This window comes from Leopardus geoffroyi, chromosome B1 (genome assembly GCF_018350155.1).
Source record: "Leopardus geoffroyi isolate Oge1 chromosome B1, O.geoffroyi_Oge1_pat1.0, whole genome shotgun sequence".
Classification (NCBI taxonomy): Eukaryota; Metazoa; Chordata; class Mammalia; order Carnivora; family Felidae; genus Leopardus; species Leopardus geoffroyi.
Genome location: NC_059327.1, coordinates 187753284 through 187767388, shown reverse-complemented (window position 1 = coordinate 187767388; position 14105 = coordinate 187753284). Strand labels below are relative to the sequence as shown.

Below are 14105 nucleotides of genomic sequence, written 5' to 3'. Positions count from 1 at the left end.
TTTAACTGTATCTCCAATAGAAATTAGTATAACTTACAGTTTGAAATATATTATGGTTTAATGTGGAAATACAATTACCGTCAAAAGGAACTCCCATACAATCTCAGTTAATAAAACTGTTTTGGGAGAAAAAAAAAAGATCAGCCAATTCTAAAGCTACAGAGAGCTATGTCAGTATGATCTTACGTTGGTTTCGTAAGCAGGCATTCTACATAAACAATCCTAGAAATTTCAGTAATTAGTTGTGAATTCAGTTTGGGGAAAGGGTTACAAGATAAAAGTAAAACCCTAAAGTATAAAATATTCTTCACAATAGACTTTCATAGGGAAGGATATTTTATACTTTGAGGATTCAACTTCTTTTCTAATTTGAAAATAAAGTGAAAGAGAATGAATTGCCCATTTATTTACTCTAAATATAGAGACAGTATTCTAAGGAGAAAATGGCTGTCCCAGTCTGAAACACATTACTCTGGTTTATAGTATGCTTTTCAATGAGAATTCATGCTCTCAACTGAGAATCTAACTTTTGCAAAATTTCACATTTTCCCCATGAAGTCTCTTAAACCATATAATAACTGTTTTTAATTCTTAAAAAAAAATCAAGATTTATTTTTCAAAACAGGAAAAAAAAAATTTTCTTACTTACAATGACCGTAATGAACCAAGATAATCAAAAGTTCCTTGAGATAATGAAGAAAACAAATTCCCTGAAAGGTTTCTGGGAAAGAAAAAAGAAAAAAAAGAGGAAATAATTTCATGTAAAAAATACAATTATGTATCATTTTATACAATTTTCTAAAGTGTCCTATAATCACTGAATAATGTTATAAAGAATTTATGAAAGTTATTTTAAATCTTATAAAAAGGAGCAAGTAGTAAATACTTTATCCAAGGATGAATAACTTTGCTCTCAGCCTATCTCAAGTAATAAAATTAAAGTTATCACTATCACATAGGATTTTCTACCAAATACCAGGCGAATCTAAAAGCTACCTTACTAATAAGGTAGAGCCTTAGTCATGCTCTCATTTTAAGTAAATCAGTCTTCATATGTTAACTCCGCATCATGTAAGAAAGCAGAAATTTAAAAATCAGAAAAGGACAAGGACAAGGATGATCTGAATAATCATCAGCAGCAACCCACAGGAAGTGGATAAAAAATGTGAACAGAGTGGAAAGAGTCCAGGGTTTAAGACGGACATAACTCAGTGTGGGCCTGGGGAAAATTACTTAACCTATTTTGTTTCCTCCCCTTGTATCAGATGACTTTAATAAATACCTAACCCTTGCTGAGTTTTGTATGAATTAAACCCAGAACGTCCCATGCTACAATCTGAGTGGTTTGGTAAACCCAGGAGGATTCCGCGCTTGACCATAAGCTCCGGGAGCAGCAGGACTTGTGTGTCTTATTTATCAGGGTACCCCTGGCAGCTAGTAACAAGCTGTGGTACACAGTAGGTGCTCCGTGGTGGTGGCTGACTATTCGGGATGTGGACTCCACCTCAGGAGGCTCTGAATACTAAATCGGGACTGAGGGCTCCGGAAAAATGGCAGGAAGGTCAACCCCCACAAGATCTGAAGATCTGTTCTCTGTCTATGGTACTATCAAGAATAGATACAATTTAGACCTAGAATTCTCAAAGGAGATGCCCTGAGACTTGGGAAAAAGCCTGCCTCTCACTGGGGTCTGGACTGAATCCCTCCTGTGTGGACAATCAGGTAGATGGATTCCCTGGTGGGGAGAGGGAACAGAACTGATCCGGGAAAGGTCAGCCATTCCTGTGACATCTGCAGTCGTGTATTCCTGGATGGGAAGACTTAATATGACACAAATGCCAATCCTTCACAAATTAATATACAATGAAATTCAGTAACACAAAAAAAAAAAAAAAAAAAAAAAAAAAGACCTCCCTGGATTGGCTTTTAAATATAATACACGAATTTTCGATAGAAAAGGCCTGGATGAAAGGGTTCAGATTCTCATAGGAGAGCTGCCTAGGAATGTAAGCAAACAAACAAAAAAGGAGATTTGCCATTAAAAGAATGATGAAAGAGATGCCCTTCTCTTTTTTGGCCTATCAGAAGGGATACTGAATGTGGATTTTGAAAAGGGTATTACAGATGGGAGTGTAAATCATTATTATATTTTTAAAAAGTAACCTAGGGGCACCTGAGTGGCTCCGTGGGTTTAGCGTCCCATTCTTGATTTTGGCTCAAGTCATGATGTCACAGTCCTGGGATCGAGCCCCACACAGGGGTCTGCACTGGGTGTGGAGCCTGCTTAGGATTCTCTCCCCCCTCCCTCTGCCCCTCCCCCACCTGCATGTCTGTGCTCACTCCATCGTGCCACTCTTTCTCTCTCCCCTCTTGAAATTAACTTAAAAAAAAAAAGTAACCTACATGCAATTAAAATGAACAACAGTACCTGTATGAAGCTATCCTACGTGGAATTACATGATTACTTGGATCTGTTTAAATCAACGTAGGCAGGAAGGCAAAAGAGATGGGAGGCATAACTAAAACAAGACCGGTTATGAAGTTGCTAAGTGTTAAAACAGGAGGAAGGTTACATGGAAATTCCTTATATAATTGTCTCTAATTTTTTTTTACAAGCTTGAAAAATTCCTTAATAGTAAGTTGGAAATAAAGCTCTATCCTGTAAATATAGGATTTAAGTATAAACAAAATAAAAGCACCTTACAGGGATCATTAGATTCTAATTATTAGGTAATTTTATTCTAATTATTAGTTATTATTAGCGATTTTCTCTTGGAAATCACAGAGGAAGGAATCACACTGGGGTGAGACATGCCATCTTCCAGGAAATCCCAACACAAACCAATTTTTCCTCCAGCGTTCAAACAGACTGGCTGAACACCAAACAGAGTGACTGGCTTTGGTTTGGGGACCATAAAAACTTACACATGTTTTAAAACACTACAATCACACTCCAGCTCTGAGAGGCTTACACAGAAAAAGCAAAAAGGGAACTGAGAATTACAACGGCACAGCAAAGTCATTGCTCCCCAGTCTATCAGCTCCCTGAATGGAACAGCAGGTGACTTATCCATCCGTCCCCCACTCCCACCCTTGCATTGTTTCTTAATGTCTTAATTTTTATTTACTTACTTTTTGCTAAACAGATACATCTGAATTCCTGTAAGTTAAATATATACATTACCTGTGTATATACAGGGATATTTACCAGGGCCAATGGATTAAAGGAAGGGAAAATGCAATCAAATAGAATCTCCTTCAACAGAAGAACAATTGACTAAATTATAATCAGTTCTACACTAGGGATATTCTGTAACTATTAACAAACAAGGACTACAACATGTACCCCCTTGAAAAGAGATTAATGATATATGGGCACTTTTTTTAAGTAAACTGCTGAGTACAGCACACATTTAAAGCCCTATATGCATGCCCGTACATTTGTGGGAGCAACAGAAAATATGAAAATAAGACAGCCGCATAGTGAGTACAGGCGACCTCACAGTGGTATGTCTGAGGTGATGGAAGGAGGCTTAACTTTTCCTTCAGGTCTCTAAATGGTTTTATTACTTAATGACATCACTAACTGTTCAGTTGTATAAAGGAAGTTTTCATAAACACCACTTACCAATTATTTCTGATAGAAAAATATTAAATGTGTAATTCTTAGGAAAAAAAATACCAGATTTAAATTGATCAAAATTCATAAGAAAGAAAAAAGGAGAAAGCTTTTGATTTGCTGATCTCCTAACAATTTCTCTGGAAATTAACCTCCTAAATGAAGGAGAGAGACTTATAATGAAAATATACAATGCAACTCAGAGGGGAAAAAAAAAATCTCTGGTTTGGCTTTTAAATATGGTGTCCACGGTGCATCTGGGTGGCTCAGTTGGTTGACTGTCAGACTTCGGCTCGGGTCATGATCTCACAGCTTGTGAGTTCAAGCCCCAGGTTGGGCTCTGTGCTAACAGCTCAGAGCCTGAAGCCTGCTTCAGATTCTGTGTCTCCCTCTCTCTCTGCCCCTTCCCCAGCTCACGCTGTCTCTCTGGCCTTCAAAAATAAATAAACATTAAAAAATAATTTAAATATAACATCCATTTTTAGCTCCTCATCTTCGGTTTGCCGGTTATTTCCACTGTTGAGCGGGATAGGGTGGGAACCTCTGGGAAGTTAAGCCCTCACTTCTCTGAGACGGTTCTCCCCAGAAATTCTCCATCAACAAAGGCTGAGATCCACAGATAGAATTAATCAATTTTACCCTCCACATCCATGTCCACTGAAGCCTCAAACTATTTCAAGTTATTTTTGAATTCTTAACCGAAGCCTCTAAAGCCACAGCTTGTTTCAAAACAATGAGAAGCCAGGGCAAGAAGGCTACAGTTTGTGTGCCAAGGTCTCATCCGGCCTCCCTGGCAAGAGGCCTCCATTCCAGCCTCCTTGGCTAAGAAGCCCAGCCAGTCCCAGATGCCAAGTTCCAGGGCAACCCAGAGAGTCCCCTGAAGCAGCAGCAGAGGAAACATCTACAAGAGTGATCCACTGTGGATTCCCTTCTTCTGTACACCTGGTCTTTTGGTGGGGAGACAGATCTTATGTAAGAAAGGCACTATGTGCCCCATTGCTAATCAAATTTTTTTTCCACTTATTACACTAACAAAATACTATTTTGGGGTGCCTGGGTGGCTCAGCCAGTTAAGCGTCCAACTCTCAGGTCAGGATCTCTTGACAACGCAGAGTCTGCTTAGGGTTGTCTTTCTCTCCTCTCTCTCTCTGCCTCTCCCCAGGCTGGCGTGCTCTCTCTCTCTCTCAAAATAAACATTTTTTTTTTAAATATGTTTTTCGGGTGCCTGGGTGGCTCAGTCGTTTAAGTGTCCGACTTTGGCTCAGGTCATGATCTCATAGCTCATGGGTTCAAGTCCAGCATCAGGCTCTGTGTCAGGCTCTGTGCTGACAGCTCAGAGCCTAGAGTCTGGAGCCTGCTTCGGATTTTGTATCTCCCTCTCTCTGTCCCTCCCCTGTTAGCGCATTCTCTCTCTCTCTCTCAAAAATAAACATTAGAAAAAAAATTTGTTTAAGTATGTTTTTCTTCCCAGGGGGAAACACAAATTGTTTTTAGCCTTCACAACCAGCACACAGGGTGGCTCAGCCTAGAAACTGGGAAATTGCTGTTGCCCATATAGAATACTTGTCCAAAGTTTCTTGATCCACAGCTCTAGACCTAGGTCAACCCAAATTATTATAGGCATCTCCATTACAATGCATTTCTGAACATTAAGAAGCTACCTCAATTGCCAATTTTTCTTAGAACAGTATTTAAAGGATGTTAAGTCAGGTTTACTTCTGTATGTGCCATCAACTGTTGCATTTAAAAAAGCCACAAAGACCTATTACTACATGGGCTACAAAATTATCTCAATAAAATCTCAAAGTAGGAGACCTGGTAGCACTATTCTTCTGTTTGAATAATTCACCTGAATAAATGTCCTGTAAATTCTCACAACAGGTATCAAAGAATTAATTAAAAATGTAAGAGATGTACCCGAGCTTTAATACTTCAGCTTTTGAGGCAGAGGACAGGACAGGACAGGAAAGGAAAGGAAAGGAAAGGAAGAAAAGAAAGGAAGAAGGAGAGAAAAGGAAAAAAAGGAAGGAAAGAAAGAAAGAAAGAGAAAGAAAAGGAAAGAGAGAAAGAAAGAAAGAAGAGAGAGACAGAGAGAGAGAGAAAAAGAAAGAAAGAAAGAAAGAAAGAAAGAAAGAAAGAAAGAAAGAAAGAAAGAAAGAAAAGGGAGGGAAAGATAGAAAGAAAGAAAGAAACAAACAAACAGTAAGGAAATAGTAAGGAAACGCCCTAACATAAAGACTGCCCCTTCTAGTTCTTTTGCCGAAGCTATAAATCCATCTGGAACCAAAGTCAATGAAAACAGTAGACTCCAGACTCTTTTTTGTTACTTGAGTCATAGCTATCCAAAAATATAACAGATTTTTCTCCATAAATGCCTCATTTTGCCAATTCCTGTGCAGTCCTCAAAAACCAAAAATACAAAACCCTCAAGAAGAGATAATAAAAGCACTGAAATAAAATTGCTGTGATACAGCCTCAAAAAAAGAAAAAATGCAATTGGTTTCATTGATTTCCAGTTATGAGTAAAGCTTTACACCAAATCAGTCTTCTATTTCAACACAGGAATATTGGCCGTATACCTCTCCCCCTAAATTAAAGGGCTCACTGAAAAGTATTATGAGTTTGCTAAGAAACAGGAATCCTCTGTGGTATTCTCACAGGTGATCCTAAGTCCCCTCCCTTCCTGCTAGGGTGAACTCATCTCCCTGGTTAAGCCCCCTAACAGCTTTTTCAAAGTTAACATGAATGAAGTTGAAGAAACATTCCGAAAAGCTACAAAGAGACAGAACCAGACACAGACAACCTTCGTAACTAGACCTTCCACTGTAAATCCCGAAATTCATCCTGCACCCTATTCCCAGATTACTATTCTCTAAAATAGGATTTTATGCCATCTTCCTTCCTGTGTCAGGTTCTGTGCTTCAGTGGATTCCTATTGTTAAATCGGATCTAAGCCTCTATCTGCTTCTCATACGCTCCCATATAAAGTTCTATTATAAGGGCGCCTGGGTGGCTCAGTTGGTTAAGCACGTGACTTGGGCTCAGATCATGATCTTGCATTCATGGGTTCAAGCCCTGCACTGGGCTCTGCGCAGACAGCTCAGAGCCTGAAGCCTGCTTCAGATTTGGTGTCTCCTTCTCTCTCTGCCCCTCCCCTGCTTGCACTCTATCTCTGACTCTCAAAAAATAAAATAAAAAAAGCGTTAAGAAAAAATTAAAGTTCTATTATTATCGGCCTTATTTCTAGTTATTCCCAAACAGAATCTCTTCTTCATTTTAAAAAATAAAAATTAAAATAAAAAAAAAATGCATTTGATGGCTTATACAAAGTTCTTCTGCATTTATATCGTATGTAAATTTTGAGATAGATACAGACAATTCAAATTTTAATTCATCTTTGTAATAACCTTGAGTTATATTAACCTATATTAACAGATGAAAAATAATCGAAAAGCTCACAAAAGTTACCTCACCCCAAATCACAAAGTCAGAGGCATCACAATTCAAATGGCTATTTTATTCTTCACACCAGTGGCCTTCCCCTTGACAATGGCTTTGCTCCTATTTCCACTTTCATGCATCATTTGTTCCGCTTCTTTTCCTTTCTAACTAACCAAATCTTTACAATCTCTGGACCATCAGCTCACGTTTTACCTCTTCGAGGAAATTTATCCAGACTGGCAAAGCTTCCGACCATCTCTCTCCACACGAACATGTCCTCTGAGGCACATACCACATTGTGTGGCTCTGTGTGTACATGTGTGCGCGCGCACAGTAACAGAGTATTAAGTTCTGAGGACAATATGTCTCCAGGAATGAATTTCCAGCTATCTGCTTCTCCTTCTATAATCCCAACAGTTGCTACTTTACTATTAAACATGTCACGGGTATCTATAAATATCTGAGCAATAGTTCACATGCTTTCTTACATTTTAATAGAAAAGCGTACTTACAGCCTAACCAGATTGGTGAGTCCTCGAAATATGTCTGCATTCAGACATCCTATTCGATTGTTTGTCAGATCCCTAAGGAGAAAGGGGAAAGAAAAAATATCTTCAATGTGTTCTCTTGGTTAATGAAGATTTCATACATTCAATATTCAGGAACAGCACCCAGGTAACATACAAGATCTTTTCAGCATCTCTGAGAAGTTTACCTACCTCAAGTGAGTTAAGGGTAGCACTGAGAAAAAGGAAGTCTTGGCTTTCACTTATTTCTGGCACTTACAGACTACACACTGTCTAATTATAGGTGCCCTCTGTATTTCAAGCATTTACTCCTATAAATTTTTTTTTTTATAGTTTATTTATTTTTGAGACAGAGAGAGACAGAGCATGAACAGGGGAGGGGCAGAGAGAGAGGGAGACACAGAATCTGAAACAGGCTCCAGGCTCTGAGCTGTCAGCACAGAGCCCAACGCGGGGCTCGAACTCACGGACCATGAGATCATGACCTGAGCCAAAGTCGGACGCTTAACCGACCAAGCCACCCAGGCACCCCCATTTACTCCTATAAAATGACTCAAGATAAAACTGGAGTGGTAAAAAGGAGACTGCATCTACCTTACTGTCTGTGATAGAATTCCTTAGATGGCCTACACGGTTCACGACGCTGGAGAAGTTAGGGACAGAGCTGTCTCAGCGAACATCTAACAGACAATAAAGGGGCAAATAACCAAAATATTTGAACTTTTATTTCCTCAAGAATACCTGAAACTTACTGCTTTCTAATGTCATTCCTTAAACAGTCCGAAGTTTTGAGTGTATGGAGAAAACAGAATTAGCTCTTACTTCACAGATCTATCATTCAGTCTCTAAGCCAAATTACTTCAGCAATAGCTAGGTAACAGCCTAGTTATTTTTTCCCTTCACTATTAACTAATAGTTACGGTCGAATACTACTCTCTAAATATGTTTTTCTCCTCAGTCCACGAAACGTTTTCCTTTTTATCTACATAAAATGTTTAGTAGATATTGTTTTCTTCTGCACTGTGTTCTTTCCTCACACCACAGTGAATACAATTTTACATTTCAATCAGATTACATTTAAAAAAATTATTTTTAACATTTATTTTTAATTTTTTTTAATGTTTATTTATTCTTGAGAAATATAGAGACAGAGTGTGAGCAGGACAGGGCAGAGAAAGAGGGAGACACAGAATCTGAAGCAGGCTCCAGGATCCGTGCTACCAGCACAGAGCCCCGTATGGGACTCGAACTCACAAGTCTTGAGATCATGACCTGAGCCAAAGTGGGATGCTTAACTGACTGAGCCACCCAGACACCCCAAGCATTTATTTATTTTTGAGAGAGAGAGAGAGAGAGAGAGAGAGAGAGAGCGCACAAGCAGGGGAAGAGCAGAGAGAGAGGTGACACAGAATCTGAAGCAGTCTCCAGGCTCCAAGCTGTCAGCACAGAGCCCGATGCGGGGCTCGAACTCACAAACTGTGAGATCATGACTTGAGCCAAAGTCAGATGCTGAAAAGGCAACTGAGCCACCCAGGCACCCCTGGGAAACCGCATTTTAACTGGGAGATAATAATTGACAATTTCTGTAACCTTCAAATAACATAGCATGGCTTTCAGCATTTTTTCCATCACAAGACTTAGTAAACTATATACAAGAAAACCCTAAAACAATGAATCTTAATTTTTATCAGTTCTTAGATTTGGAACCATTCACCCCTTGGATGTTGACAAAAGGGTTTGAACAAGGTTCTAAACCAAACTTCCAGAAATATTTTTAACACATTTTCTTCAATGTCTGTCTTATTCTTTGTAATGGAAAAGTACCTATGCTTTGAGCCACACTCTAAGCTACTCTTTAGAGAAGGAATCTGTACCAGCTGTTTCTAAACTAAAACTGTTGGATTCTCAACCGTATGCTTGATAACAGCAGAAACTTTATTAGCCAGACTAGAAACTAGAAATGGTAAGCATCTAGCATCTGAACTAGGTACTTACTCGCCAAGTGTCTCCCTTAGATAGTCCAAAAGCTAGCTTAGGTAATCCTGAGGTTCCCTGACTTTACAGCTTTGCCTTCTCTATCTTACAGCAACTTTTGATAAAAGAATCTTAAGCAGTTCAAAACTGAAACTTTATCTGCGCCTGCTGGGCTCCAGGACCCTGCTCCTCACAATGTTAAAGTGAAGTATTTAATCCTGTGGGACTTTTTTTATTCCAGCCGATTTTCCTTTTATTTCTGGGTTTTACTGTTTAAGAAAATTAGGCATCATTTTGTGAATTGTTGCTTAAGCAAGCATTTCTGGGCTCTATTCATTATCTTGTCTCTCTTCTGAGCTTTAACTGGTGTAATTACCACTGATTCTTTGGGAAACAATTTCATTATAGCTATACCTATTTAAAATGGTATTTAGGTATTGATAATGGGTTTCCATTTAGATGGAGAATCAGCCTGAATGTGTTGATAAAGCAAAAGACAAACTGAATGGGTCTGGGTTTTACCTACTTTTGGTAGTTTATTCTTCAGAAAGCCACTTAATCTTCCTGATTCAAATTATCTATAAAATAAAGGCAAAGGCACGGTACACTTACAAAAACACTTTATGTGTGGCTGTCGAGGGAGATGCACAATTGAAATGAATGATTTAGGGCCTCATAAGAAGCAGCTCCTGTATCCATAAGCAACTAGCAAACATTACTAACACAGAATATGTTTGTTTCTCATTGAGTTTGCATACAGGATGCTCTCAGCCAGCAAACCATATACTGTAAGTTCCATTACAAGTCAGCTGTTTGAAATTAAGAATGTATCTTCTAGTGGGAAGATTATTATAAATGGCAATTACCTTCCTGGGCAAGAACACAAGAGACTACTTAATGTGTAATGCAATAAAGAAATGCTCAGGCAATGCAGGGGACAATATTAGTAATTAAATGCTACCAATCAAGAAACTTATTTATTTATTTTGGACGGAAGTACTTGAGAAATTATTTACTAAAGGATAAAGAACTAGACAGAGAATCTAAGATATTCTGCATTATCCTTAAAACAGCCTGATGAAACTGCTTTTTTATTCACAGTCAAGTTCCCTTCAATTCCCATCTCTACATGGAGATATTATTAGCATTTATCTTCCTAAAAAAGAGCTTCCCTCCCAAAAGGCTGGGATCCAGTAGTGTCAATCACAGAGGGAGAGAAGTTGTCTTATCTGGCAGTATGAGGTCACACCCCACCCGCAGAGGGAAAAAAAAGCTGGAGGGAAAGCTATTCTAGAAGTTCCCCAACTTTAGCATCAGAATCGCCAGGAGGGAAAAATAAAACAAAGATGGTTCAGCCTCCGCCCCAATTTCTGGTAGGGTGAGTCTAATACCAGCTCTCTTCCTTCCTACTTGAGGACTCCCGTTCCTACACCTGGACTCAAACTGACCCATCCAAACATGGTGTCTGTGTGCACCTGGTAAGAAGCACAAAGAAAGTGCCTCAGTAATAAAACAAGCGTATTAAGCTGCTGCTCCTCTCCCCAGTGACCGGTTTAGAGGTGCCTGCAGCCCTTCAATGGCCAAGTTCCACACCCTCGTCTGGGTCTGAACGGCTGAGTCCTAGAAGCTCTCAGAGCTACACTGTAGCTACTGCTCCAGCTCTCTGTAAGAAGATCCCAAGCCCACATCCAGGCTCCTGGTCGGTGTATATGATTCCACGAGTCTGCCAACCCCTCTAGGGATTCCTGAGTTACCTGTGTATCTCGGAGCTGGGCTCACTGTTGAGCACCCACAACAGACTCCATTTTTGTTTAACGGAACTGATGGTGGTCTCTGTCTCACCACCTGATCCACTGCTGTGCTCAGTTACTACTTTTCCTGGGCTGGAAACCTAACTCTACACCCTGATCCTCTGCAACTCTGATGCCCCACGTAATGCCCCTCCCCTCCAATGCTTATCTTCCTTATCCAGAACTCCAGTCTCCATTAACACCACTGACCTACTCCAGAAGGGCCAGTTTTTCTGACTTGTCTTGTTAAAAAGCCTTAACTGGAAAATAATGGAGAGCAAAGTGCACGAGGAAGAAAACTGATCAGGGGCAAGACCTCCTCCAGACATCCCTGGGCGTCCTGAGTGCACGCATGGCTGATAAAAACAATGAACCACCATCTAGGGCCCTCAATGAAAACCATGGTAATAAAATTTCCTCCTACAGAGTCTGACTGAGATTTTAAACAATTTTACAGAATGAAGAAAGAGAGAATCCTTTAACTCCTACTATGCTTCATCTTCCAGAATTCTGAACACTAAGAAACCCAAGAGAGGAGACTGAGAGGAAGGGTTTCAGAGGAGACATTTTAGACGAAAAAAAAAATTATTTGTAAAAGTAATTTTTTTTTAATATGCGAAAGTAGCATGGCCAACTCTTACAACTGGCTCTGACTGTAAAAAGGAACGAGTTTTGAATGAAAGAATGATAGATACCGAACGTCAAAAATATTGGGAGGGAAGGTCACTGTCAGCATTTAAGTCGTGACATGATTCAACTAAGAACAAACAGAGCTGATTTTACTATACAAATAATATGGAAAACAAAGACAAAAAAAAAATGAGCAGGCACCCTCAATACCTTAAAAATGTTAAATAATGGGGCGCCTGGGTGGCGCAGTCAGTTAAGCGTCCGACTTCAGCCAGGTCACGATCTCGCGGTCCGTGAGTTCGAGCCCCGCGTCGGGCTCTGGGCTGATGGCTCAGAGCCTGGAGCCTGTTTCCGATTCTGTGTCTCCCTCTCTCTCTGACCCTCCCCCGTTCATGCTCTGTCTCTCTCTGTCCCAAAAATAAATAAACGTTGAAAAAAAAAAAATTAAAAAAAAAAAATGTTAAATAATAAAAGAGTATGATAGGGGTGCCTGGCTGACTCAGCCCGTAGAGGATGCAACTCTTGATCTCAGGGTTGTGAGTTCAAGACCCACATTTGGTATAGAGATTACTTAAAAATTAAATCTTAAAAAAAAATAAAAGAGTATAAAACCAAAAAAAAAAAAAAAGAGAGAGAGAGGGACAGAGGGAGGAATGAAAGCAGGTCCCATCCCCAATATCCTTTGTCCCCACCACTCTGTGCTTAACCGGTTTCTCCTTCCTGCCATCAGAAATATGATGTCAACTCTGTATTCAAAAAGTCCTCCTAGCCCCACACTTTTTTTTAATGTTTATTTTTATTCTGAGAGATAGAGAAAGTGCAGTGGGGGAGGACAGACAAGAGAGGAAGAGAGAGAGAATCCCAAGCAGGCTCTGTGCTGTCAGTGTAGAGCCCCACACTGGGCGCGATCTCAACCGTGATGAGCCAAAATCAAAGTCAGACCGAGCCACCCAGGCACTCCTAGCCTGCCCTGTCTGAAGAGATTCAGAGTTCTTTAACGTGGCAGGTCATCAAAAGCCTGCCAAACTTAATCCCTCCATGACCAGCCCAACTTCCATAACTCGTCTTTTCCTGCTATATACTTCATGCTCTGGCCAAAGAACTCAACCCCAAGAGACATATTCTCCCACATTGTCCATTCTGCTTAGAATACCCGTTTTGTTTTCCTCAGTATGTATTATTCATCCCTCAGGAGCCAGGTCAAATCTGAAGGTCAACTGCTCCTGTGACAGGCCATTCCCCTCCCAGGTGGCCACTCCTGTCATTGGTGGATTATTATTGCTATAACTTTATCTGTGACAGCTCACATGTGCCTGTGTTAGGGTATATTTTCATTGTCTAGTTGCCCCCAAGAGTCTGTGAGCTCTTCCCAGGAAGTCAGACCATGGTAAGCAGCCAGTACTTAATAATAATTAAGCTCACATGCTCAAATATGAGCTCACAGGGCAGCTGTGAAAACAGCAAAATAAGGGGTGAAGGGAGTTATTTAGCCTCAAAAGTACTAAAAACCTGCTCTGTAGGTTTTGAAATAATAATATACAGATAAAATATACACGCTAATAGTAAGACTTTGAATCATTAATAGAAAGGGGCCTCAAATGATATGGATATATGATGGAGCTTGAATGCAATTATAACTTAAAATCCTTCATTCACATATTACATATTATGATCATTGGCAAAGCCAGTAATCATTTTATTAGCATATGAAGGACACAACCATCTCCCATGAAACAAATCAAATTACTGTACAAATTAACCACTTTTTACACGACTTCTATTACTCTTTTCTCCCACCCCCCCCCCCCATCACGGTCCTGGCTAGTTAACTAAAAATTGTTAAAAACCCACCTTTGTTAATCATGGTAAAGCTTAAAGAAGGTTAACAGTTACTTTAAAAAGAAGAATTTAAATTCATAGGCAAACAATTCAAATACTTACAATCTTTTCAGTGATGATAGTCCCCAAAAGGCACCTGGATCTATGCTACTTATGAGATTGTTTCGGAGGTCCCTGTTAGAAATAAAAGTTATTCACATATCAGCACTGCAACAAATAGTTAGGCAAACTACACCTACCTGCTATACAGAAAACGACAATGGGAGGAAATTAACGCCAAAAAGG

General features: G+C 39.7%; 1 protein-coding gene across 2 annotated transcripts in view; it reads right to left on the bottom strand.

Moving 5' to 3' along the window:
• The window catches only part of ADGRA3 (adhesion G protein-coupled receptor A3), a 135604-nt gene that overhangs the window by 73204 nt on the left and 48295 nt on the right, over nt 1-14105 (bottom strand). For both annotated transcript variants that reach the window (XM_045474388.1, XM_045474390.1), the window contains exons 3-5: nt 13923-13994; nt 7573-7644; nt 650-721 (exon numbers count right to left, since the gene is read on the bottom strand). In XM_045474388.1, coding sequence (XP_045330344.1) covers nt 650-721; nt 7573-7644; nt 13923-13994 — 216 coding nt within the window. The remainder of the gene's footprint in view (nt 1-649; nt 722-7572; nt 7645-13922; nt 13995-14105) is intronic.